Source organism: Sarcophilus harrisii, chromosome 2, assembly GCF_902635505.1.
Source record: "Sarcophilus harrisii chromosome 2, mSarHar1.11, whole genome shotgun sequence".
Classification (NCBI taxonomy): Eukaryota; Metazoa; Chordata; class Mammalia; order Dasyuromorphia; family Dasyuridae; genus Sarcophilus; species Sarcophilus harrisii.
Window position 1 is genome coordinate 489,797,264 of NC_045427.1, and position 25,299 is coordinate 489,822,562.

A 25,299-nucleotide genomic window follows, 5' to 3' on the forward strand; every position below is an offset into this window, starting at 1 on the left:
ATTCCCAGAGGACTTTTTTTTTTTTACTGCTTCCCTGCTTTTGTTGTCTTGGTTCAATCAAGCAGAATCAGAAGTGTTTAAAGTTACTGGAAACAATGCATTCCAAAGGCAAATATTAATAATTTTTAAATTATCTGTGGCCCATACTAGTGACATGAATAACTGAGATTTGACATAAGACTAATGTTTAGAAGCCACTGTTTTTAGAATGACATGTTTAGAATGTTATGATAATCTTTGCAATTCTCACTCCTTCTAGGTGTTTGGGGAACAAAAGAGATCACAGCTTAATGACTGAGGAACAGCACCAAATACTAATAGATCTGAAGAAAGAACAGGTAGGCCATCGGCAAGATAATAATACTGTTTCCTCAGAGGTCATCAGGAGCTGGCTCTGAGATTCCAATGCAAAGCTGGAATATCCAACACTTTGTGTTTGCATTAAGCATCACATGTCAGCATGGTAGAAGATAGCAATAAATAATACAAAAACAAAGAATGCAACATGGTGCACAAGAAAGAGTTGAATCTGGATTTAGGACATAAATCTGGATCTAGAATCTGCCACTTAGGAGCTGTGTGACTTTGGATAATATCCAAGTTTGGATCAACCACTTCCAAGGTCACTTTTAGGTCCAAATCTATGGCCTATGAAAATTTAGGACAATAATATACACCCTTTGGACAACCACAAATGCTTATTTCAGATTCTGTGATCATTGACTAGCTATAGAAAAGGTAAACTGAATTCTATGTCAATTAGAATTGAAGACCCTATCAGTTGTGAAAATAATGTCAAATTTGCCTTAGAAATACCATTTGCAGACAGCTTTGGTCATATTCACAACCAAAAACTTTATAAGAATTCTCTTAAGAATTTTAATTGCATAAATCACTACAGATTAGCCAAAGGTTTTATCTTTAAATTTCTCACCTTCTCTTCCTTCAGAAGTCTGCTTCTGTCTTCTCTTTGGTGTCCATCCTGCTAAGCTGAGTATTTCTTCCCACTTCCTTGCTTATCAACTTGAGGTTGTCTCTCTCTCTCTCTGGTTCCCAGCCTCACATCTTGTCCTGGCCATATTCTCCTTGTGTTTCTTACCCTCTTGGACCTGAGGTGACCACTGGTTAATCTGGTCTACTAATTTGTGCTAATATGTCAGAGGGCTCCTGCTATACTCTGTCAATTGAATTGCTGGAGCCTTTTGGAGATGACAAGTCTCATTGTTGTTATCTAATCCATTGTGACTCTAATGATGGGAATTTCAGGAGTAGGCAGAAGTAACTACATGGCAGAATGGTGGGGGCTTTAGCTTTCTTGTCTTGTACTGTGTCTATGGCTCTAAGTTTATTTCATCAAAATGAAGAGCCAGCTCTGTGATACTAAATATGGCTATTTGTCTATGATTACTAATTTTCAGTATGGAAAAGAGATATAGAATTAATGGCACTGGGGGGGAGACAATTAGAGGCTTTCTTTGGACAAAGTGGTTTTCAGATCACTGAGATTTTATTTTAATGTCCAGTGAAAGATTTTTGCTGTGTGACATCTTAGTGATTTAAAAGAAAGAATGTGTTCTTTCTCTTGGGCAAGACCAGATTGCTGATAATAAGTGATATTTTTTCATGAACTTTTACCTAGGAAATCTAAATGCTTTGCAAACATTAAAGTTTATGATGGGTCCTTTTCCTTGCCTGCAGAAGAGCCATTTATTTTTTTGATGTTCCATGTTTGAATCTGTGCCCCAGTTCACAAAGCAAGATAAAAAATATGACTATTAGATTCTCAGTAATTGATACATAAATACTATTGGTGGAAAAAAAAGCAAAATTGTAGTTTTCTATCAGCTTGAGGCACAGTCCTGTTGGGATAACATATCTTTGCTCATGGAATTGAAGATGTTTCAAAGAATAACTAAAATGACAATGGGTATGATTTAGTTTTTGATAAGACGTATGATTTTATCAATATATGGAGTTTTGAGTTAGAGAAAAATGAAATAATATTCTATAATCTGGAGAAATGCATGTATTCATTATTCATTCAACAACAATTTTAAAAACCACATACTATATGTTAGGGGCTAGAAGAAATAACAAAATACTTAAGACATGATCTCTTACTACAGAGCTTATAGGCAGAGAAAGAAATAGGATCTAAACTCATGTTGTGAACAGCCTTGCAACCAAATCCAAGAATCTTGGGGAAGGTGGGAACCAAGTGGGTAATTTGAGAATAAAATGTGCTCCTACTTCAACATATGATAACATTAGATAACTCATTTCAACCAGACAATCCTAACCTTTCTGCTATTTTGCTCCCTTAGTTCTTTCTTCAGACACAGATCCTGAAGTTATTATCCTTTGTATTATTTATTTCTTTGTTAGATTATTCCTCCTCCCACTCTCCATCCAATATTCCTTCTTTTTAAAAACTACATTTAATGCTGTTTTGGTGTTACCAGAGCTAGGACTAATGGTAGAGAAAGTTAAAAGTTGCTTTGGGCATAATACAGGGGCAGAACTGCAATGAGAAATGTGTTTGTTCTTGATCTTTTTTTTTTTCAATGTTAATTCCAGAAAATTTCCATTCTCTACTATATAGTTATTTTTGTGGCAGATCATGTATATCGTGGAGACAAAATGGGACAATGAATGGATATGGAATTGTCCCCAAAGCTGAGAAGACCTGGTTCAGGTGCTGTCTCTGCTGTAAACTGTCTTTGTGACAATAAACAAATCATGTTAGCTTTCAATGTCTCAGACAACTCTCTAAGAAGATAAGCCAAGTTACAGAGACAGCGGTCCCCTGCAGAGGAAACTGCTTAGATAATGAAATCACAGGTTTAGTCTCTGTCTCTTTGGTCTCTAAAGGCCTGTGGTAGACAGTACTCTAAGGGCACAGTTTTCAGATGTCAGCGTACATGATTTTCACACCTCTCTAGAACACACAAATTCCTCTTCTTGGCTCTGATGAGGACTAACGCCTATTTCATCCTCCTTTATCTTATTTAGGCGGAACTTAAACACCTACAGAACATTTATGAAATGGCTCATCAGGAGAGAAAATTTTTGTTGACACAACAAAAGGACCTCTCAACAATACAGCAGTCAACAAGTGATCTTCAGTCGGAATTTACTGTCCTAGCCAGCAGACACCAGGTGAACTTCCCTTAAAAATGACCGCAGGGAGCTGCTGACTAAACCTTTCCACATGTCCTTTATCTGTACATGGAGAGGGGAAAGGCCTGTATTCCTTACCTATATCCCATCATCTCAAATGATAAGCTCTTAAGGATCAGTTTGGGGCACTCCATTACTGCCACTAATGGAGACGCCTCCCTTAATATGACTTAAGGTTTGAGTACGGCCTTCCTGCTGCTGTGGTCTAATCATTATAACCTACTGGGTACTCTGCTGTAGCTAGGAGACTCTGAACTGAAGCTGGACCTGATTACAGACACATTGTCCTCACTGGGCCCCTACTCAAAGTCTTTCTGGCTTGGCAAGACTTACTGAAGCTTACACTTGGCTAGCACACCCTTTGTAAACTCTGGGCCACTTTGCCTCCCAATGAGATATTAGAGCAGAACTGCAGCAGGAGCTCTTATTCATAAATATATAAACATATAAAAAATATATATATATATATATATATGTATATATATATTTAAACACAGAAAAGTTATTTGTTGAAATATTAAATATCTTTTTTTCTAACCATTTTATACCTTCTAGGAAATCATTCTTCTTTAGTATAGAAATGTTGCCACAGATAAGGGGAGAATATAATGCTGAATCATTGATTTTATGTGAGATATTTAGTCTCTAAGCTTGAATATATGATTTTCTAAATCTCCATTTGAGAGTGCCATATCATTTTATGTATATTGAATTATGTTTGTGATTAGATAGTCAAATGTCCATTTAGAAAGATAGATCTTATGATCTATCTTGGAGTGTATCAGTTTGATTCTACTTTACAGTCATGTCCTTCCCCTCCAAACCTGGCTGATATGTACCTCTGGACACAAGAGGGGAAGGGAACTAGGTTAGAAAATGTAGATGGTGGGTAAATGGAGCTTGCCTCTATTGTAAGGGACAAATCTTTTAAGCTTATGGCCCTCTACCCCAGATTTTTCAACAAACTTTTATTAAGTACCTAAAACAATTAGCTAGAAGGCACTCTTCTAGGCACTAGGAATGTCAAGACAAATAAGGATAATAGTACTTGCTCTCAGTTGGTTAGTAGCATCATTTTAGTTGGCAAAGGATAACACATTCATAGAGCATTGTGCAGGAGACAGCAGTGCACTAAAAGCCAAGAAGTGGGGGATCTAGTCTTGCCTCTATCACTGGATAACTGGGTGATTTTTTTCCTCTTCTCTAGGCCTCAGTTTCCTTTTCTGTAAAATCATGGGGTTGGACTGATTAAATGACCTCTGATCTTTTAAAAATTGTTTTATTGATGCTTTTTATTTTATATCATTCATTTCTTTTTAAAAAGTGAAATTTCAACTAATAAAAATCTATTTCATCCTTCTTTTATATCATTCATTTCTTTTTAAAAAGTGAAATTTCAACTAACAAAAATCTATTTCATCCTTCTTTATCTTATTTAGGCGGAACTTAAACACCTACAGAATATTTAAGAAGTGGCTCATTTCTTTCTGTCTACCCATTAAGGAAAAAAAAAGGCTTGTAACAAATGTGAATGGCCAAACAAAATAAACTCCTGCATTTAGCTATGTCTAAAAAAATTATGTCTCAATTGATTCTCATGAGTCAACCAATTTTCTGTTAGGAAGTGGGTAGCATGCTTTATCATAGGTCCTCTGAAATTGCTGTTCCAATGATTTCTAATCTTCTGCTTCTAATGCTTTGTGATTGTTCAAATCTTTTTCTTCTTAATTTGGTGATTTCTGTTTTAACATTACATTTATTTCTTAATATATTCTTCCTCCTCCTACCACCAAGAGAACTGTCCAAGTTTTAAAACGAAAAGAGGAAAATAGGCAAAACTAGCCAAGTCAGTGAGGCTTCCATCTCAATATTATGCCATATTCTATATACCCTAAACCCCCAACTCAGCAATGAATGGTAAAAGATACATTTTCTCTTTGGCCATCCTTCAGCAAGTGTTCCATTTTGTTGTTAACTTTGTTTACATTGTTTTGTGGCAATTGTGCATATTGTTTTTCTGGTTGTGTACTTGCCTCATTTTGCTTAGTTTATATAAGTTTTCCCATGCGTCTCTGAATTCTTCATATTCGTTATATACAGTGCAGTAAGTAGTACATTGCATTGGTATTCTACAGTTTTTTAAGTCATTTCCCAGTCATTAGCCACTGATTTTGTTTCCAGTTTTTGGTTACCACAAAAAAGTGCTGTGATGATTATTTTGGATATACAAGACATTCTCTTCTTTCACTTGAGGAATATTTTATGATTCTAAGATTCTGAACCAATATTTCTGTGAGGAACTGAAGGAAATTAATTAATAAAGTTAAGGTCAGAGAGGGATCCTTAGAGTAGAAAGTATTCTTGACTTTAAAAGAAAACATCCTTGCTCTAGGAAATAATCCATGAGAAATTAGCACTGTGTTAGACTAATCTACTCTAACAAAAATCCATTTATGTTTGTTTGTATGTATGTGTATGTGTTAAACACACACACACATATATATTCTTCCTTTGCTGTTGACTTATTTGTCCCTCAGTTCTTTGCCCTTTCCCCTGTGAAAGCATATAATCTCTTTGCCAATTATGTGCATTTTTATCTTTTTTTTTTAACCTAATAGTGAATTCTACCTGTTTTCACTGACAAGGATTTGAAATGTTAAAGAATGGAGACAATGTAAATCAACATAATTCTATGTTCAATTTTTTTTTTCTTCTGTTTTTTTCTCTCGTAGTTTTCCCTTTTGTTCTGATTTTTCTCTCCCAACATGATTCATAAATAAACACACTATGTGTATTTAAAATTAATGTACATGTATCACCAGAAAAAAAAAAAAGAAAACAAAAAAACTGAGGGCCCATGACATAGATTTAGATATAGATTTTGAACATTGCCAATGAAAGTTTTGATTTGTTAAATGATGAAAAAAAAAAGATATCATGGAATAATCTGAACTATTTTTTTGGTAGTTTTCTAGTCCCTGGTCAGAAGCTATAGAAAGCCAGAAGTCTGAAGATGAGAGAATCTTCAGATTTGAGAGGTTGGTTAGCAGTCCAGAGGGTTTGTTGTCTTCAACATCATCTCATACAGAAAGATCCTCTTCAGTCTTGCCTGACCTTGGGGAAAACCTGAAATGCTATGAGAACACACAGTGAGTGTGATTTGATTCTTTTTGGGGGGTGGTTAAGTAACCTGAACCTTAACATTAAAAATCATTTTTGATGCAGCTGTCTGCATGTGGTGCTGTGCTGTGCTCTACAGGGATGATTAATCCATTTAACTCTTACCTTCTGGAAATTTAGTGTCAGACTGATCTGCAAAAACAAATGAAAGTAAGGCGTATGGACAAAGGGATTTCTTAGATATGAAAGTATCCTTAGTATCCATCTTCTCTTTGTGAATATATGGGTTTTTGAAATCTTCCTTCTTCAAACTCTAACACTGTCCCCTAATCCAGGCCTGCTCTGCCATTGGGATTTAGGAAGCTGGAGTCTGGCATGAAGAGTATGGCCTGGTTCAATGACTACATAAATATTGAGACCAGAATTATATTTCTGTGAAGTCCCAATAAATTGATTATTTGTTTTCTTAAATATAGAGAAGGATAGACACACAGTATTGTATAACATTATCCATTCTTTGAGCTCCCTATAGGAAAGAAATTATTGGCAGTTATGCTGAATTACTCCGGGTGACCCCTTTGAATAGCTATTAAATGAGAGTGAGTTGTTTGGCAAAGGTAGGGATTGGCTTTACTATTCATCAAGGAATTTCTTTAAAACCACTTTGTAAATCCTAATTTTCCCTTTGAAATGAAAATTGGTTTAATTAAAGTGGATTACTGACCTCTAGGAAAGTGCATCTCCATTTAAAGGGCCTGGCTTCCTTTCAGTGGCTGGCTACCTAAAATGACTTTATAATCTATAAACGTTGTTGCACTCATAAATCATGACCTATTTCCCTACCCTTCAAATATTAGTGCTCAATCAATGCAATAGATAATGTGAATGATGATGGAGATGTGACAATTGAAGGAGAGGTATATTGAGAAAGGGAGCTTCACACAGAGCAATGGTCTGCCAAAGCAGATTCAGTGATACCCAGTAGCTACTTACAGGTCCTGGGATATTTGGAGCATTATTTATTTTAGGTAAAGGTCAGGGACTATTTAAAAAATCTCTCTGAGTAAAAGGAAGTAATTCCCTATTCCAACAGCCCATGCGTCAGTACTGTACTTTGCTTCCCTATGGGTGCAGTTTTCAAATAAATCTCAGCTTGAAACTGATCTATAATTCATGTTCCTATTGATTACAAGTCATAGGCATCTTTAAAAAGGTTTCTTGGCTGCACTTTTCCTGCTTATTACTGAGAAGGTTGCTTATGGTGACACAGTGACCATTAGCCCAAGTAGTTAGCAGATTCTTTCCAAGATGGAAAGTGCTTCTTGAGTCTTGGGAACTGGATGTCAGCTTTGGGGAAGCAGAGAGAGGGTTCATGGAGTGAGAGGTGGGAAGGATTTGAGTAAATTTGGGGGAAAAAAACTGGAACCAGATCAGCACTAAATAAATCAATGGAGATTTTTTTCTTCTTCTTTAGTCTATTTCTTCTAGTGTAGCCCCATAGACTGGAAAGGGAAAGAGAGGAGTCTTCAACTTCCCTCTCATAGGAGAAACAGACAAATCTGGACCATTACAGTTGTGTGACTATACCCAATCTATCCTAAACCCATATAGTATAATTCTTGATATTAAAAACCTTTATCCAATACCTTATTCCATGTGTCATTTTCTGCAGTGCTAAGTTCAACATGTACATAAAGAATCAAGTAGAAAGAGTCTACACTGTCCTTGGAAAGCATAAATATATGAGATAAAGAAATATTAAATGTGTCTATTAAACTCTTTATACATACCCCACAAAAATCCAGAATGAGTTCAAGGATAAAAGCTCAGTATGATGTAGTTTATTAGTGTATTATATGGGTGAGAGTAAATAAAGTTCAGTATAGTATATCATACAGTGTCATTCACATATAGAATAGAAAAGACCTTAATTTCACTATACCTATACCCTGGTCCCACTTCTTCCACTAGTTGGCCAGCCTACTTTAGAGCACTTCATTTCACTTTGCTTAGCCTCTGTACCATTATCTGTAATGTGTCTATAACATGCCTGCCCTATCTCACAAGACTATTGTGAGAATTAAGTATCATGCACATAATAACATTCAGTAATTATTAACTAGTTAAATATAAAGTAAAATAATTTAAACAAATCCCCCAGAGTGTCTGACTGTGTATGACTGAAAGATGTCATTTTTTTATCCATATGGAAAAAATCTATATATTTCTTTGCATAAGGGTAGTGACAATGAATACCTTCATGATAATATGTTGCCTACAGACAATAGGCTTAATTTATTAGAACTCTTCAGAATCATTAAGGGGGGCATTTTTCTGAATGCTTGGAAGTAAAACACCTGAACCGGTAATGACAGGATTCTGGGAATGGAAATGAAGAAGTTGAATAGCCATCTCTTTCCTTCTCCTTATATCAATCAAATTCTTTTAGAATTAGAGATAACATAGGCTCACCAACTAAAAATCCTGAGTCCTTTGTAAAAAAAAAAATTGATTTTCACTAGAGTTTTAAAAGGTAACTTGCTTTGGATATGTAGGAAAACCAACTTTCTTTCCAGTGGTCTCAGAGAGTTGGCTATTGGAAAGATTTGGCCATATATATCTCTTCCCTAGCTCATGGGTGAAGCAGTCCAAGTCATGAAGTATACTTTGTACAGCAATTTTGTACTGTGGCAGGTACAGCAGGAACACCTACCTACGTATGAAGAAGTGAAAAGGCCTTGAACTGGAGTTGCTTAATTATTTTTGTGTCACGGACCCTTTTGGTATTCTTTTGAAACCTATGTCAGGATAATGGCTTTAAATGCATAAATATAGGATTATAAAGTAATCCAATTATATTAAAAATAGCTATCTTAATTTTTTTTTAATTGAGACCTCTAAGAAACCTTGACCTAAAAAAAAGACAAGTCAGATTTTTGAATTGTAGGGGACTTTAGAAATTATCTAATGCAAATTTCCACATAATGCTGGAATCTGCTTTTTAGCATTCCCAATAAGTAGTTATTATAATCTCCATTTGAAGACCTCTAATGATAAAGAGCAGTAATTCATAATGTAGAACATTCCATTTTTGGACAGTTCTCATAGTTGAGCTTATGGTGAACTAAACTCTCTCCTTATAATTTTTATCCTTGGATCTTGATTAGTTCTTTAATTTGGAGATACCTAAGCAAATTTTATAGCTCTTCCTAATGACAATTCTTCAGATGTGTAAAGACAATTGTGCTCTCAATTTAACTTTCCCATTTCTTCAACTATTCTTTAAATTTCATGCTTTGTAGTTCCCTTTCCATTCTGATACTGACCGTCCCCTAAATGAATTAAAGACTCAATATTTCTCTTATAATTTGAAGTTGACTCATCTGCACTTTGAAAAAGCATGCTCATAATCATTGAGAGTCAGTTAAAGGCAGGCATTTTGATGACATATTATAGAAGTGACTCATGTTTAAAGGGTCTAATGTCATATTTGGGCAAGACCCCAAAAGTCATGACAAGATTTATTTGTAGTGATTTCTAAGTGGGGGAATAGAGAAAGATATCCTATTGAGAATGTATATAGAGAAATGTGAGGATACGTTCAAGTTAAGTCTCTCAGGCTCTGTAATAACATGCTGACTTGGAAATACATGCTCCAGAAACCAGACTAACAGGAAACCTGGAAGTGTTCTAAACTCCTCCCCTCATCAGATTGACTGGAAAGGCAGAGTCTCAATGGGTGGAGTTTGAAATAATTTTGGGGGGTGTAGGTTAGGACATTGGTTTTAGGCATTTATTGAAAGCAAGATGATGATGTTCCTCATGACGCACAGGGTGCATTGTTTTAAGCCAATGTGGATAGGGTCTACTGAATCATCCATTGTCACTCATCCATTTCTCCTTTTAACAAAAAGCATGCAGCTTTCGTTAAGGAAGGAGTATGTGAGTGGGAAGTAATTCAAATTTGCACAGTCTACACAGGGATGATGACGCTATAACCTCAGTTTCACTAACATGGTGATCTAACTACTGTATACTGACTATTAAAAAAATTAAAAATTATACTGACTATTCTTTACCTAAGAACCTGCCACACTTATCCAAACAGCAAAAGAACAAGCATCATCTCTGCCCTTCCCAGCCCCCAACTAGGAATGACAATGCAGCAGAGCCCTGGGGGCACCGAGTCCCATCAGGATGGTGGTTCCCATAAGAGGAGCATGATCTGGGTCAGAAGCATTAACTGATCTTTTGAACTGCCTTGCAGCCTTCTTGCTGAGAGGGAGATCCAGGGGAAACCTGATGAGGACTCATGCCTACAGCCACAGTGGCTGAAGGGGGGAAAGGACAGATCAATGGTCAGTAACATACCTGACCACAGGGAGCAAACTCTGGGCCAGTTCGTGAAGAATGACAACCAGGAAAATAAAGGTACTGTTGATTTTGCAGCTGATGATACTTCCATGAGGGGAAAATGAAAGGCATGCAGACTTTATCATTAAGGAAAAATATATTTTGCTTAACAGGTATCTGATCCAAACCATTATCCTTTTACAGCAGCAATTCAAATGGTCTTTTAAAAGAAAAACACAAATGGTACTGCGGTATCCCTTGTATCTGAAGATGATTCTGCTGATCATATGCATCAACATGGGCTACAATGAGTCATCTACAATCTTTCATCTGGTCTCCCTAGTTACAACATTTGTGAAACAGGTGGCTGTAGCTTGGGATATTGCCCGTGATCCTGAAATGAAGCTTTTCTCTATGTAAACCTAGATGACTAGGATAGGAACTACACCAATGCCTAAGATAATTGGACCCTAATATTCTCAAACTAGAAACAGTCTTTTTCCCATAAATATCAACTCAGAATATTTTTAAGATAGCACTTATATGAAATACATAGACATGGGTGTTGTTATAGATTCTTTCTGGCCATGTGACAATCTCCACCTTCCCTCTGCTGAAAATGATAGGGCAGATGAAATAATTTTGACAGCTTTTTCCCACCCCCATACCTACCTTTCATTTGAAAAAATGCTGATACAGACATCTCCTCTGAAACTATTTGATTAATTTTTCTGTGGACATTTTAGAAATTTGTCTGAAGAAATTATTTATTCACTAATGGTACCACAGATAAGTTTTCCTTTTTGGGGTATAATTGTATCATTTTACTTATCATGAAAATATACTGGATGCCATACAAAATCTTTATAATACCAAGTAGATACTTGGGATACAATTCTAATTCAAGACTATATTAATCACCTTCTAAATTTAGTCCTTTCCTAACACTATTCTTTTTATGAATGCTTAAAAATTCAGATAGAAGGTAATAAGAAGAGAAATTGGTTCTTTCCCCTCTTCTCATGTGGTAATAAACATTTCACTTGCTCATTGCAGGATCTACCTTTTTGTCATTCAAGTGCCATGCTATTTCCTGATACATGTTAAGATGTTACATCCCAGGTTTTATGAATTGATTTCTTATACATCTTTGGTATTAGATATCAAAATACTAGAATGCAGAGATGAAAATGTACTACTTTAGGCTTGAATTGTAATTGATTCTCCCAGTTCCTGTTTTTCAAAAGTTAGTATTTTGGTGGTTCTTTAATCGTAGCAGTGTTTTTAAAATAAGCATCAAATACTAATTTAACTCACAGACTAATGACAATGAAGTGCTTCTTCCCTGCCTCAGTTTCTTAGTTTTATTCTCAAATAACCTTTTAGAGATATGCTGAATTTTTTAGATTAGCTACATAAGAAACACCTACATATGTAAACATGTGTGTATATCTATATAAACATAAATGTTTATGTGGGTATATGTATGTGATATATGAATACATGTATGTGCATATCTATCATACATATATATATATATATTATAAATATACACACACACACATACAGTGGTGTAGCATATTGGAGAGATGATGAAAAGCCTCCAAACCAGTTTACTATGGTGCCTGAAATTCCCGCCATTAATCACACAAATCATAGGTTAAGGCACTAGAAGTGTCTGTTTGTTTAAATATAAATCAAGTGAGAAAGGATGGGAATTATGCTATTATTGTACACTGGCATCTAATTATAAAATAGATTAACTAGCAGAGAAAGGGTTTTTAAAGGAGATAGAAGTCAGATGTCATGGATTCAAATTCAGATTCTGATTCTTGACCTGAATTACCTTGCATGAGTTAACTTTCTTGGACCTCAATTTCTCACGTATAAAACGAGAAGGTTGGACTACATGACCTTCAAAGCCTATTCTAGCTCATTGACCTCTGATCCTATTAGAGAAAAGGATAGTACCTTAAACTGGTCAGTTTAAAAAAAAACATTTTTATATAAAATTCTGAGTTCTAAATCCCTTCCTCTCCCTCCTTGAGATAGTAAGCAATCAGATAAGTCATACATGTGCAATTATATAAACAATTTCCATATTAGTTTTTATAAAACAAGATGTAAATAAAAAAACGAAAGTGAAAAAGAACATGCTTCAGTCTGTATTCAAACAATAATCAGTTCTTCCTCAGGAGGGTGGATAGCATTAGTCTTTTAGGATTGTCTTGCTGAGAATAGCAGAGTCATTCACAGGTCTTCATCAAACAATATTATTACTATGTATAATATACTCTGGTTTTGTTCACTTCACTATGCATCAGTTCATGTAAGTCTTTCCAGGTTTTTCTGATTTCATCCTGCTGGTCATTTCTTATAGCCCAATAATATTCCATTGCAATCATATACTACAGCTTGTTTAGCCACTCCCTAGTTGATGGATAACCATTCAATTTTTAATTCTCAGCCACCACAAAAAAGAGTTGATATAAATATTTTTGTACAATTAGGTTTTATTCCCTTTATTGGGGAGGTGGTCTTTGGGACTTAGCAATGGTATTGTTAGATCAAAATGTTTGCAGAGCTTTATAGTCTTTTAGCATGTTCCAAATTGCTCCCCAGTTCACAATTCCACCAATTATTGTGGCTCAATAAAATCAGTCAATTTTAAAGGAAATAGAAGGGAAATGTATAGATTCTAGGTTCTGCATCTGAAGTCTTGAGTGCTTTAGTGCTAAAAAATATTGAAAGCTGAAGATTAAAGAGTGTATCTGTCTGTACGTATGTTGCACATGTGTATAATAGAGAAAACAACCTATTTGAAATATGTTGAAAGCCGGTCCTTCCCCAGGCTATGTTACACAACTTGCTAACATTGGGAAACTCTGTGTCTTTCAGAACCTGCTGAACAGCACTGTACTAGCTGGGCATGTCGACAGCAAGAAAGCTCTTTGGAAATCAAACAAGATCCGTATCAGGTCTTTGCTGTATGACAAACCTCCTGGAAGCCAGTTATTTGCTTATAATAGCCTATTTAAAGAAATAACAATTCTGTTAACCTGTAGTGACATCTTGATTATAACTGCATTCTGTGAGCCAAAATAACTTTTAACTGCAGAAATTTTAATATTTTCTAGAAGCTATATATATTGTAAATAGTTTGCACAATTAGTGTATATATATACATATATTTTTTGTTGGTTCATGTGCTTGTTATTATGCCTGTTTTCTTCTCCTCTCAGTATTGATTCCAACCTTTCATAATTTGTAGAAGCCAACTACAAGGACAGAGGAATATAATTCAAAGACTGACTTCAAGCCTAATATGGTGAAAAAAAGACCTCAAAGTAAGTTCAATCAGAATGTCATTTAGAACTTCCTTCATTTAAGAAGTGTCAGACATTCCTTCCCAAACAGAAAATCATACTTGATGCTATTTGGGGCTAATTTTTTTTGGTCTCACAGGTGAAGTAATAGGCTCATTAGAAAATGGTGAGAGATACATGCAAGGACAAAAAAATGAACTAAATTTTTTAAAATTGGAAAGAAGTTTGGCTGGACAAGAAGGTGGTCAATCTTTTCAGCAGGAAGACAGTGTGAGTAAACAGTTTGAGGGATTCCCTCTCATTGGAAATTACTGCATGATCTCATTATTCTTTACTTAAGAGTGGGAACACAAATTGGCCTTCTGTATATAAGGATCTGCAATTCAGAGTTAATTTGGTCTGTTATTTGCTAACCAAGTAAGATTAATAATGACACTAAGTGCCAAAATGAAGCTTCCAAAAAAAAGATTCTTACAGCAGCTTTTTGCAAAGATGGTCCTAGCCTATTTGTAGTTTCCATACTTTGGAACTTTGTCTCAAATAATCAAAATGGACTAATTATCCCTTAAACATGTTTTCTGGCAGGTTATTTACAGTAGAAAAAATCAGGAGACCTCAGGACTGGACTCAGATGTCATTAAGAGTCCAATAGTTGAACCAGAAGAGGACAAAAGAAGGAAACAGAGGTACTTCTCTTTCTTACGTAAAATTATCATGTATGCACTGCTGTCAGGAGGACCAGTACAGTAGTTAGATGGACTCAGTGATGTCAGGAATGGGGGTTTGATGCTTACACACATGTTGAATTCCAGGAAAATTTGTGAAATTTGTCATCAGCTACCTCCCCTGCCTCTTCCAAAAAATCTTTGATTCTTTGGCTTCCTATTAACCTGAACTTTATTCCATACAAGTATCTGTATGGAGTACTAAATTTGACCAACCCTGTGTCTCATTACTTGTGAAGAGAAAATATAGAAGTTACTTCATTCAGTCAAACATGTACTATGAGCTCAGCACTGTGCTCAGCACTAGGGAAACAAAGAAAAGCATCTGGTCCTCAGATATCTATGAATATGCCCATGGAAGGGCTATCCTCAGTAATACAAATATATATTTTCACCAGGATTTTCCATAAACAATGCTCATAACTTTGTTTCTGATTCATTGATGATTTTAATGTTGAGAATTTCAATTCACAGACAGTTTTCATTGCCTAGACTCTAATCATACTGCTGAAGCAGCTGCTTGCTTTGAAGCCTTAGGAGAGGGAAAAAATTCACCACAGACTGATCTCAGTCACAAATGGAGCTCCAACAGTCTAGTATAAACAACCAAAAGGATCCATTTTCCTGCTGAAAATGGCATTATGTCCTTATGTAAGCTAACATATGAAACTGGTTGAAGTTTGGCCCGTCTTATGAAGAAATATCTCTGCACAGATTATGCATAAACTGCATAGACATACATAATATATATGTGTATTAACAGAGTCTTAGAGACTACTGCAATGCTTTTTTTGGAACGTTTTTAATTTCCCTGAAAAAGCAAGCTTTTTGGGACATAAGATCATAACTTTGGAACTAAAAGAGACCTTAAAAATAATTTAATACAACCCTGTTTATTTAATAGATGGGTAAACCAAGCCTCAGAAAAGTAGGTTATGTTAATTGCTTGTCCTAGGTTATGCAGATAGCATGAAACAGAAATATTAAACAAAATCAGATGCTCTGACTCCAAAACCAATCCTCTTACCAATACACTATGCATTCCTTGGTTCCTGGCTTGTTCTGAACCCTTTGAATAGCTCCATGAATTTATCTGTACATTGTCTTTGCAGGATGAAGGGTAAATCTCAAGAAGTTCCATTGAAAACTATCCAGATATGTCACACTTCTGCCATTCAAGGTAAGGCAGGTTCCATTTTGGTAGCAGACAATTTATCATGTACATACCAATCTCAGATTTATGCTTATTTGTTGCCTGAGCCCGCCTCCTAGAATTGAAGCAAATTTTAGAGATCATCTTGTCCCACCTTCTGTAGAATATATGAATCCTCAGTTTGAGAAGAATGCTAACAAGTTGTCTAGATCAGTGCTTAAACCAAAATAACTCAGGGAACTCATTACCTCATGAAGCAAACTTCCATTTTTCCATCTAACATCCTCATTTTACTACCTTCCTCCACTGCCCAGCTGATAATGGGCTCAAAAAATGCAGACTAATTTTAATTTTAATCTAAAACTTTTCTATTCCCCTCTATCCTAAACTACAGTGTATTACAATAAGATTTAAATAGTTTTTAATTTTGAGTTGTGCATATCCTTAAAACAGCTTATTGCCATTCACCTATCTTAATCTTAAAATCTTAAATCTTAAAATAAAACCTATTATTTTAGGAAATACCCTGTCCTAGGAGGTCTTTTTCTGAAGACCTTGGTTTCCATTCCTTGCTTAGTCATGCATTTATTCTATGACCTTAATCAAATCTCTTCCCATACTTAGGTATTACTTGCCCTTCAGTAAAATGAAATGGACAGATGATCTTTAAGATCCTTTCCAGACCTAATAATGTACAGTTCCACATTAATAAAAATGTTTATTTATTAAAAAAAAAAGTAAGATATTTCGAGTAAGAAATGTCAGACTCATTGGTCAATTAAGTTTTACACTTTTGAATCTTTTATTTTATTATCATTTCCACAGATTTAGGGGACTAGAACCCCTCTGGCTCCTTAATGTCTCCCTTTCTATCTCCCTTTCCCCATTCCCAAGTCATCAAGGATGTGTTATAGATATTTATACTGGAGTTAGGAGGTTGGACTCTAGTAACTTCTGAGCATTATTTATATGAATTTTCCTATTCCTTAAGATGTTTCCTAAATCTAGCTCTTGAAATAGATTCTATTTTTATTTATATTCCAGAATGCAAAAAAGATCAAGAGAAGAAATCAGAGTATACTCAATATGATGAAAACCACTTGCATATTAAGTGTGATACGACTTCTGACTCCTTAAAATCAGGATCTGTTTTCAGTACTTCTTTAGAATCTCTTTCTTCAGACACAATATCACCATGCAACTCACCTCTAGATTTAAAGAGTGATCAGTCATATACATCTTTTTCTGAATTTCAGAAAGTGACTGCCTTTCTAGTTAATGTTTCAGACAGTTTGATTTCAGGAAGTGACTCAGAAACTGAGAGTTCACAGAACACAGATGTCAATGAATGGCAGGAGTTCACTGACCAACAACCATTGAATGAGCTTTCTAGTCCTTTGCCTAATCCATCAGTAACTCCAAGGAAAGGAGATGAATTGATTTTGGCAGTTAATAGTGAAGAGAAACAGCCAGATAGAGATTTCCCTTTTGAAAACTGCCAAGACTTACAGACACAAGGGAATAATAATATATCATCTAATGACTCTCCTTCTGAAACAAATAATGTAAGTTTGTCAGGCAGCAGGAAACACAAGCTAAGCCTTTCGTGGACAGAGTTACCATTGTCTCAAGATTCATCCTCTGGAAAGCTGAGTCATATTCTTTCAGAGGATACCTATGTGGCACCAAGACAGGATAAAGAAAAGAGTTGCTCGGAGCATAAAGTTTGTGTTGAACCCAAGCTCAGTTCCTTTTCATTCTTGGATGACTTTTCAAAGACAGATATAGATTTGAAGCAGCAAGGTCCTACAATTTCCCTGAATGAAGGAAAAGATCAGGAAGACCTTGAAATCAAAGATGTTTTAGCGGATGGAACAAACAAAAAAGAAACTGGATTTTCTCTCCCAGAAATTTATTACATGTCATTTCCATCCCCAAATCTGAAAGCAAATTGCCAATCACCTTCACTGCCTCTTAAAATGTCACAGAGAAAACAAAACTCGTTAGTCAAAAAAGCTAAAGCTGCATGTGAAGAAAATCCAGAAGAAAGGCTTATTTCTAATAAAGAGTGTAAATATGCCATTCAGCAGTTGTCAATTGATTTCAACAGTATGCCTGCTATACCTGGCCCCCAGATCTTTCATGATGGAAAAATTGTTCAGTCAGTATATGAGCACAAGGCAGATAAATCTGATATTCATCACAGGACCTCAGAGGGCCACGAGGTGGTGATATCTCCTTCTGGATCACTTAGTGGGCTGATTCCTGAGGCTGAGCATTGCCCAGCTATCAGGGTTGATGGTTCCACACATACTGAAAGAGATGGTCTACCTAGTGTCCAAGATAGCATCTTGTCTAAAATACTATCCCCTGTCGACGAAGTGCTTTCTTATGGAAGTGCTGGCCTTCCATCCCCAACCCAGAAGGTTTCATCTTTCGCCAGTGAAAATCTCCCTTCTCCTCCTCCTGACTTTGTGCTTTGGGCAAATGTCAGTGATATTGACTTCAATTCAGAAGACTTCCCTTCTCTGCCAGAAGAAATGGTATTTCCAGAAGATTCCAAGGATGTACAAGATGAAGATTCATCTATTCAAACTGGAGAGTTATCTTCTTTATCTGATGAGATACTGCTGGAGGAATTTTCTCCAATACCTTTAGATGTAGGGAATTCCTGCTCAGTTCTGGATGAACACTCCCTAGGATGGGACAAAGAGAGAGAAAGAAGTTTGGAAAGGAAGGAGGAATTGTTGAGAGTCGAACCACAGCAGGATATCAAAAGGAAGCAAAAAGTGGGCTGCTGGTACAGTCCTGCTTTGTCCAGAAGTGCCAGTAAAAGTCCAGCATCATTCTTCAAACTATCCACAGATAAAGATGGCAAGAATCCACTGGCATTGGAGGATGCAGAGAACAGAGAACATACACAACCAGAAACTCTGAAATTCAGAGAGACAAGCCATTTTGAAGGAAAACACTGGACTAGTTTGGTATCCGATGAAGCAAAGAATGATCATCACAAAGAAGACTTGGAAAGAGTAAAACATTCAGAGTATGACATGGCTTATGATGAGTTATTTAGATCAGATAAAATGTCATACTTTTTGGCAGACGACATAGAAAAGCCAAGTGACCATAATTACCAAGATTCAGTTCATGATGAATCATCCCTAAGGAGTAACAAGTGCTATGATGAGGTCAGAGTGGAATACCGGTTTTTAGAGAGAAAGCCAGAAATAAAGTTTAACAATAGAGATAGCTCAATGACAACAGTAGCCGCTTATCCTGAAACCCTGATGTTCCAACCTACAGAGATGGAGTCCTACTTTATTCCTACTCAGTCTGAGTCTGAAAGATTTTTAAATAAAGATTTCTCAGGCTGCCTAAATAGCCAAAAAGAACAGCCATATATGGCACCTATAAAAAATGAGCCTGAGAAGTTACTTGAAGATGTTCATCCAATGGAAGAGAAAGAAATCAACTTAAAAAATAGTGTAATGGGCTCCCAACTTGATCCTAGGCAAAAAACATATGGAATTGTAGATTCTGTATCCACTGAACTGACCAGAAAAATCCTGTGGGATGCCTTAGCTGTGTTTGCAGAACTTGCCAGACAATAGAGTGTCTTCCTGTCCATCAACTGCTGTTGTAACCCCTACTGATGAGGGAAAGCTCTGGGGTTTTCTATGAAAAAACAAAATTGCTAACAATGCCCTCTCTAATAACTGCTTTGACAAACCACATATGTGTCAGTGACACAGAAAAGAGAAAATGGAATTTTGACAATGAATGATCAAGGACCAAATGGGTGTTTGAAGAGACAGTGGTGGTAGGGAAGATAAGGGGGGTACAGCAGGTGGGGAGGAAGTAGGGAGAAGGAGAATCATGGTGTGAATTCCTTTAAGAGGCCATAATGACTTTTTAAAATTTCCTCATCACTTTTATCTAATCGTAAGTTTAAATTTCCTGACTCTTCTCATGGCAGAAAAAATCATATTATAGCTAAATTGGTGATCAATGCTATAAAAGATAAAAATATGCAAATATTTTTGAGGGTCACAGACAACATCCTGGCCCAAAGATTAGACAGATATCAGGAATTTTTAAATTTTAAAATGATATATATAAAAACCACAGGGGAAAAAAAACCACATGATATATTTAGGAATGAAATGAGTGTCAATTTTAAAACAATTTCCATATAGATTCAATAAACGTATAGCTTCTAGAGCAGGGGTTCGTAACCTTTCTGTGTCTGTATCATGGATCCCTTTGGAAGTCTAAGAAATAGCGTGGACTTTCATTTCAGAATAATGTTTTAAATTATTGAAAGAAATGCTAAATTTCAGCATATAGTGAAAATAAAGATGCATTTTTTTTTCCATTCAAATTCACAATGTCCCCTTGAAATCTGTCCATAGACCCCTTGGAGATTGGAGGATCCTTGGTTAGAAACCTGTTTGTAGTGGACAAGGTAACTAGGAATTTGAAAATGGTGACCCCTCTTCCCAAAAAATACAAATACATTATAACTAAGAAAGAAAAAATATATAACTTTATAGTCATATGAAAAATGCAAACCCACAACTGAAAGACTGAGAACCCTGGCTTACCGTGTGATTTCAAGGATGACTTATTAGTCAGATTTTGATTGAATTCACAATTTTCTTTGAAGACCTATTTTCTTCATTTCTAGTTATCCACATAGATATATGAAAACCATCCTTACTTATAGGAATCATATTCCTAAATTTCACCAACGAATCACTAATAAGAACTGGTAACACAAAAATAAGTTGCCATTTTTTCCCATTGTCCTTTATGAGAAAGGCAGAGTGAAATCTGGAGAATAGCATTAAAAGAAAAAAAAGTAAATCCTCCTGTTTTGGAGTGGCTGCTGAATAAGCCAAATACTAATTGTAAATTAATAATGAAGTTATAGAAAAAGGCATTTTTCTTTAGGCCTTTAAAAGTATTAGTGATATGCTTTTGGTGAAAAGGGTTTGGTGAAGTGGAATGCTTTAATGAGTAGGAAAATGAGTTTTATTAACATAATTACATGATATGAAACATACCCTTGTCTGAATGTGACAGGTAGTTCAGATTAGCAGTTGTAAAATGAAATCCCAGTTTACATAATATTGTGGGTAAATTCAGAATAAGCAGTGAATCAGAATTTTCCAATGAGGGCTATAGACATTTTTTTCTCATGAATATCAAAGTTTTATCACATCAGACCACTCTTAAGAACTTCTAGTTGGCAGAAACATAAGTTCCCAGGCCAGTCTAGAGAGATAGAGAGATGATTCAGGAAAAGAGCTCTGTTTACTGACAAGAGCAAGTCTGTCTACCTGGCCATGCCTCTTTTATGTGATTCGGTCTCTTTTAAAAATAACAATACCATCTCCTGATTGTGTAATATTATTAGCCTTCTAGTGAACTGAGAAGAAGAAAAAAGATTGTGAGAAATTTCTCATAGGTATTTCTTGCAGCAACTGCTATTTCTGCAAAGATCTATATTTGCACATACAAAAGGCCCTGGGTTTTTTACCCTCTGTAACAATTCTTTCCTCAGTACAAATTTTTAGGCAGAGATGCTAGGAAGTGGCTGTTTATTCAATAATAAAGAGGATTTCCTAAAGTAAGATTCATGAGATGATTAACTATGAGAACTAAACAACACTGACTCCAGAACATTGTTTCAGAGAGTTTGACTATTTGTTTGGTAGTGATCCTGAGCAAGGAGGACAAAAATACTCAATGGATGTGTGGTAGAAGAAGTATTGCTGAGATGTGACATGTAGAAAAGAGTGAGGAGAAATGAAGGATTTAATGGCAATTTCTCAGAGACATACATAAACATGGCCTTACGATTGTATATATACGTATACGTACAAATGTATACATAGTTTACAAGCACAAGGTCTTTGAAGCAGCTTTACTCTGGACAAACAGTGAAAACAAGAACCTAGTGGTTATATATTTTCACACACAGTTGTCAGATATGAAAATAATAGCAATATAGTCTAAAATGCTATTCTTGATTTTTGAAGATGATTACCTGGTTATGATGGGAAAGTTATAGGATGAGTCATTTAAAGGTACAAAAGACTGAATGGAGGACAGTTATCTTTGCAATTGATGTAGATGCTAATGCTAAACATAAAAAACAAAAAAAAAAACATTCAATCCAAAATTCACATGGCTGCTTGTTTTTCTTTCTTTTTATCTTAGTAGTTGTGGTCAGAAATGTAGGGAAATGGCTCATTGATAGTGCATGCTTATTCTCAGAGGGTTTTAAAAAATTATAGCTCATTTAGATAGTAATGAACACAAGGTTAATATATTTTGTTTTGACATAAAGGATGTGTCCCAATAGTGTGACCTAATATTTATCTGATATTTCCTATACCACAAGAACTAGATTTTTCCCTGTTACATTGTAAAATAAAGAACCAATTTGTAATGTGATAAAAATCTTTCTCCTAATATAAGTCCTTGAATTCTGATTTTGGTGTGCTGTTTGTAGTAAAATTGTTCTGCCTTTTGATGTTTCATTACAGTGAGGTTTTTCTCATTCAATTATAAATTTAAAATTTTGGAGAAAATACAGACCTAAAAAGCTTAAAAATCAAAGACTATCAGAACTGTTAGAAATTTCAGGGTTCTTGATTTGCAACCTTCTCACTTTACAGATGGAGATAAGTGGAGGCCCAGGAAATTGCAGTGGCTTGTGCAAGATCACACAATGGCAATTTAATATGATTTAAGTAGGGCAAATGATTGAGACTGTTTATAAAATTAAAGTATTAATGATTCAGGGGATTTTACTTAAGTGGTACCAGGTAAAGTAATGAATGTGAATTTTATGAATAAATATTTAAAATAAAATTTAAAGCTCAAATTTTAGATTTACTGAAAATGTGTGTTCATCTATCTGAAAAATTTGAAAATGTAGGTACTTTGAGCTATAGCTTTCATATTGATTTGTTCCTAGTTTTCTGAACAAATTAGTCTGTAATTTTTTATTTTTCTATTTATTGCTGACTCCTTTGGATTTACGAGTCCATGTGGGCAGAATTATGTATTTTACACATACAAGTTTGGCACAATAATAAATCTCCAATATTGAAACTCCACAGATCCCTCTCAAGTTCAATAGTTTCCAGTCTTATGGCTATTGGTTTAGCATTGAATGATAAGGATTGATAGAGCAGATATACAACTGGAGTGAGGTGTTTCTCATAAACATTATTTACCTATGTGACCAAGCTGCTCAGGGGCATCTATACAGAGGATTTGATGCCTTTTCAGTATTGCCCTTGAATGACTCTGTCATCAGGAAGAAACTACCACTTTTGAAATAATAAAATCCCATGCCTAAACCCTCATATGTAGAGGAAGGACAGCCACAAAATGACTAGGGCCAGAGAAGAGAAAGTTTATCCACCGAAGGTGTTAGACATATTTAATCTCATCCAGCATTATGTGCACAAAGCTTTGGGCTTTGGCATCCAGATATATTGACCTGTTCAGTCAGTGGCAAGACTTCAATATCAAGATTACTCTACTTCAAGGTCTAATATTTTCCTTGCCTTGGCTTTGATCAATATTAACCTCTTGGGCCAATAAATCTTGATACTGGCCTCAAGAGAAGTCATTATCTTTCATAGAAAATGATTATTTCTCAGTTAAAGCCTACATTTAATTTTCCTGTAATCTGTCTCTTTCAGCATTGCACATTTAGCAGTGCCTCTCCTGCATAAAATGCCCATGAAAATGCCTTCCCCACCGGAGGCTTTAAATCCCAAAGCATCAAACTAACTTTACGGTTTCCTTTGATTCCTTTAGCTCCAGCAGCTAGAATAGGTAGGCTCATAAAATATAAATGAAGGCCACCAATGCTAGTTAGGAAGGGCCTGGCTTAAAATTAATTTGAATCACAAAAGCATTCATTAAACTGGAGTTTTCCCTCCCACACAAAAGATGTCTGACAACCTTTCTTCCCTAGTTTAAGGCTTAGTGACCACACTGGGCAGGCAGGAACAGTGAACACATATAGATACCAGGATTCTTTTACATCTTTGTTTCAAATCCTGGGGGGGAAGTAGGAGATCTATAGTGTGGAAAACCTAATCATACATGGATTTTATGAAATTTCTACAGAATAAGAAATGGAGTATGATCTTTGGAAGGTGAGTTACACATAGGGCCTCTGAGGCAAAGGAAATATTTTTCTTACTAGAGTGAACAGTGACTTGGGTTGAATTTAGGTTCCTTTATTTCTGGGTAAACATTGATCTATGTTAGTTATAAAATAACTAGAAGCCACTCCTAAAAAAGATAGGGTGTTTTTTTTTTAATCTATGCCACTCTCCTTATCAGTTTTTAGATTTTTGTTTCCTGTTGAGTTCTGTTCTAAGTACTATGAGTGAACCAAGAGAGAATACAGTCCATACTCTGAAGTTAATGCATATTCATAGAATGTTTAAAAAAAAAAAAAGGACATTCTAAATAGGCTATTCCTATTTATTATATAGATGGGAAACAAGTCCATGGAGGGTGACTTATCTAATCAAGGTCACATAATAAACTGAATCAGAGATGGGACTACTACAGGGGTCTTCCAACACCTAGGAATTAAGTTAATCCTTCTTGATTCCTAGAATAAAACTGACTACTGAACCAAAGAGTTTTTTTTTTTTGTTTTTTTTTTCAAGTAGTATATTTTTCCAAATACATGCAGAAATATTTTCAACATTCATCTCTGCAAAACTTTGTGTTCCAAAATTTTCTCTCTCCTTTCCTTTCCCCTCCTCAGAACAGTAAGTAATCCGATATAGGTTAAATATATGCAATTCTAAAATTATTTCCATGTTCATCATGTTGCACAAGAAAAATCAGATCAAATGGGGAAAAAAAGGGAAAAAAAACCCACAAAAGGTTCAAACACTATGCTTTGATCCACATTCAGTCTCCATAGTTCTATCTCTAAATGCAGATGGCACTTTCCATTCCAAATCTAATGGATTTGCCCTAAATCACTGCATTGTTGATAAGATCCAAGCCTATCACGTTACCTTGTTTGAACTAGTGTTTTAAAGACTATTGTAGTGCCCCATTTATACTGAGATGTAGCAACCTTTATCCACAAGAAGAGTCAAAATTCCCCTTTTGGGATTCACAAGGCCTTCCCCACTTTTCCCAAAGACCTCTAGAACACAACAATCCTCAAATAACTTTAACTCAATTTACTTAAAATCAGGGCGATACAACAGCTAATTTTAGAGGGAAGAAAGGAAAACTCCATTCGAGCACTCCATGCCTCCAAAGAATGTTCGTTATGATAGCACAAACTCCCCAAAGCCACCAGTGCTACAAAGCATCAGAAAGGCCATCTAGAGCAGCACCCTCCTCACGAAGATGGGGGAAATGGAAGCCCGTTGGG

At 35.6% G+C, this 25,299-nt stretch overlaps 1 protein-coding gene and 1 long non-coding RNA gene across 3 annotated transcripts in view; one reads left to right on the forward strand and one right to left on the reverse strand.

The window, feature by feature from the left end:
• The window catches only part of LOC116421797, a 35,262-nt gene extending 34,057 nt beyond the window's left edge, over positions 1 to 1,205 (reverse strand). The window contains exon 1 of the long non-coding RNA XR_004232336.1: positions 935 to 1,205. This is a non-coding gene — a long non-coding RNA (uncharacterized LOC116421797). The remainder of the gene's footprint in view (positions 1 to 934) is intronic.
• The window catches only part of CCDC187 (coiled-coil domain containing 187), a 107,701-nt gene extending 85,909 nt beyond the window's left edge, over positions 1 to 21,792 (forward strand). Inside the window, exons 19-28 of one of the 2 annotated variants that reach the window (XM_031954950.1) lie at positions 260 to 338; positions 3,013 to 3,159; positions 6,148 to 6,329; positions 10,568 to 10,731; positions 13,552 to 13,640; positions 13,925 to 14,000; positions 14,119 to 14,249; positions 14,565 to 14,665; positions 15,817 to 15,884; positions 16,902 to 21,792. In XM_031954950.1, coding sequence (XP_031810810.1) covers positions 260 to 338; positions 3,013 to 3,159; positions 6,148 to 6,329; positions 10,568 to 10,731; positions 13,552 to 13,640; positions 13,925 to 14,000; positions 14,119 to 14,249; positions 14,565 to 14,665; positions 15,817 to 15,884; positions 16,902 to 19,471 — 3,607 coding nt within the window. In that variant the 3' untranslated portion in view covers positions 19,472 to 21,792. The remainder of the gene's footprint in view (positions 1 to 259; positions 339 to 3,012; positions 3,160 to 6,147; positions 6,330 to 10,567; positions 10,732 to 13,551; positions 13,641 to 13,924; positions 14,001 to 14,118; positions 14,250 to 14,564; positions 14,666 to 15,816; positions 15,885 to 16,901) is intronic. The other variant, XM_031954951.1, reaches the window with a different exon arrangement.
• Positions 21,793 to 25,299: the final 3,507 nt, after the last annotated feature.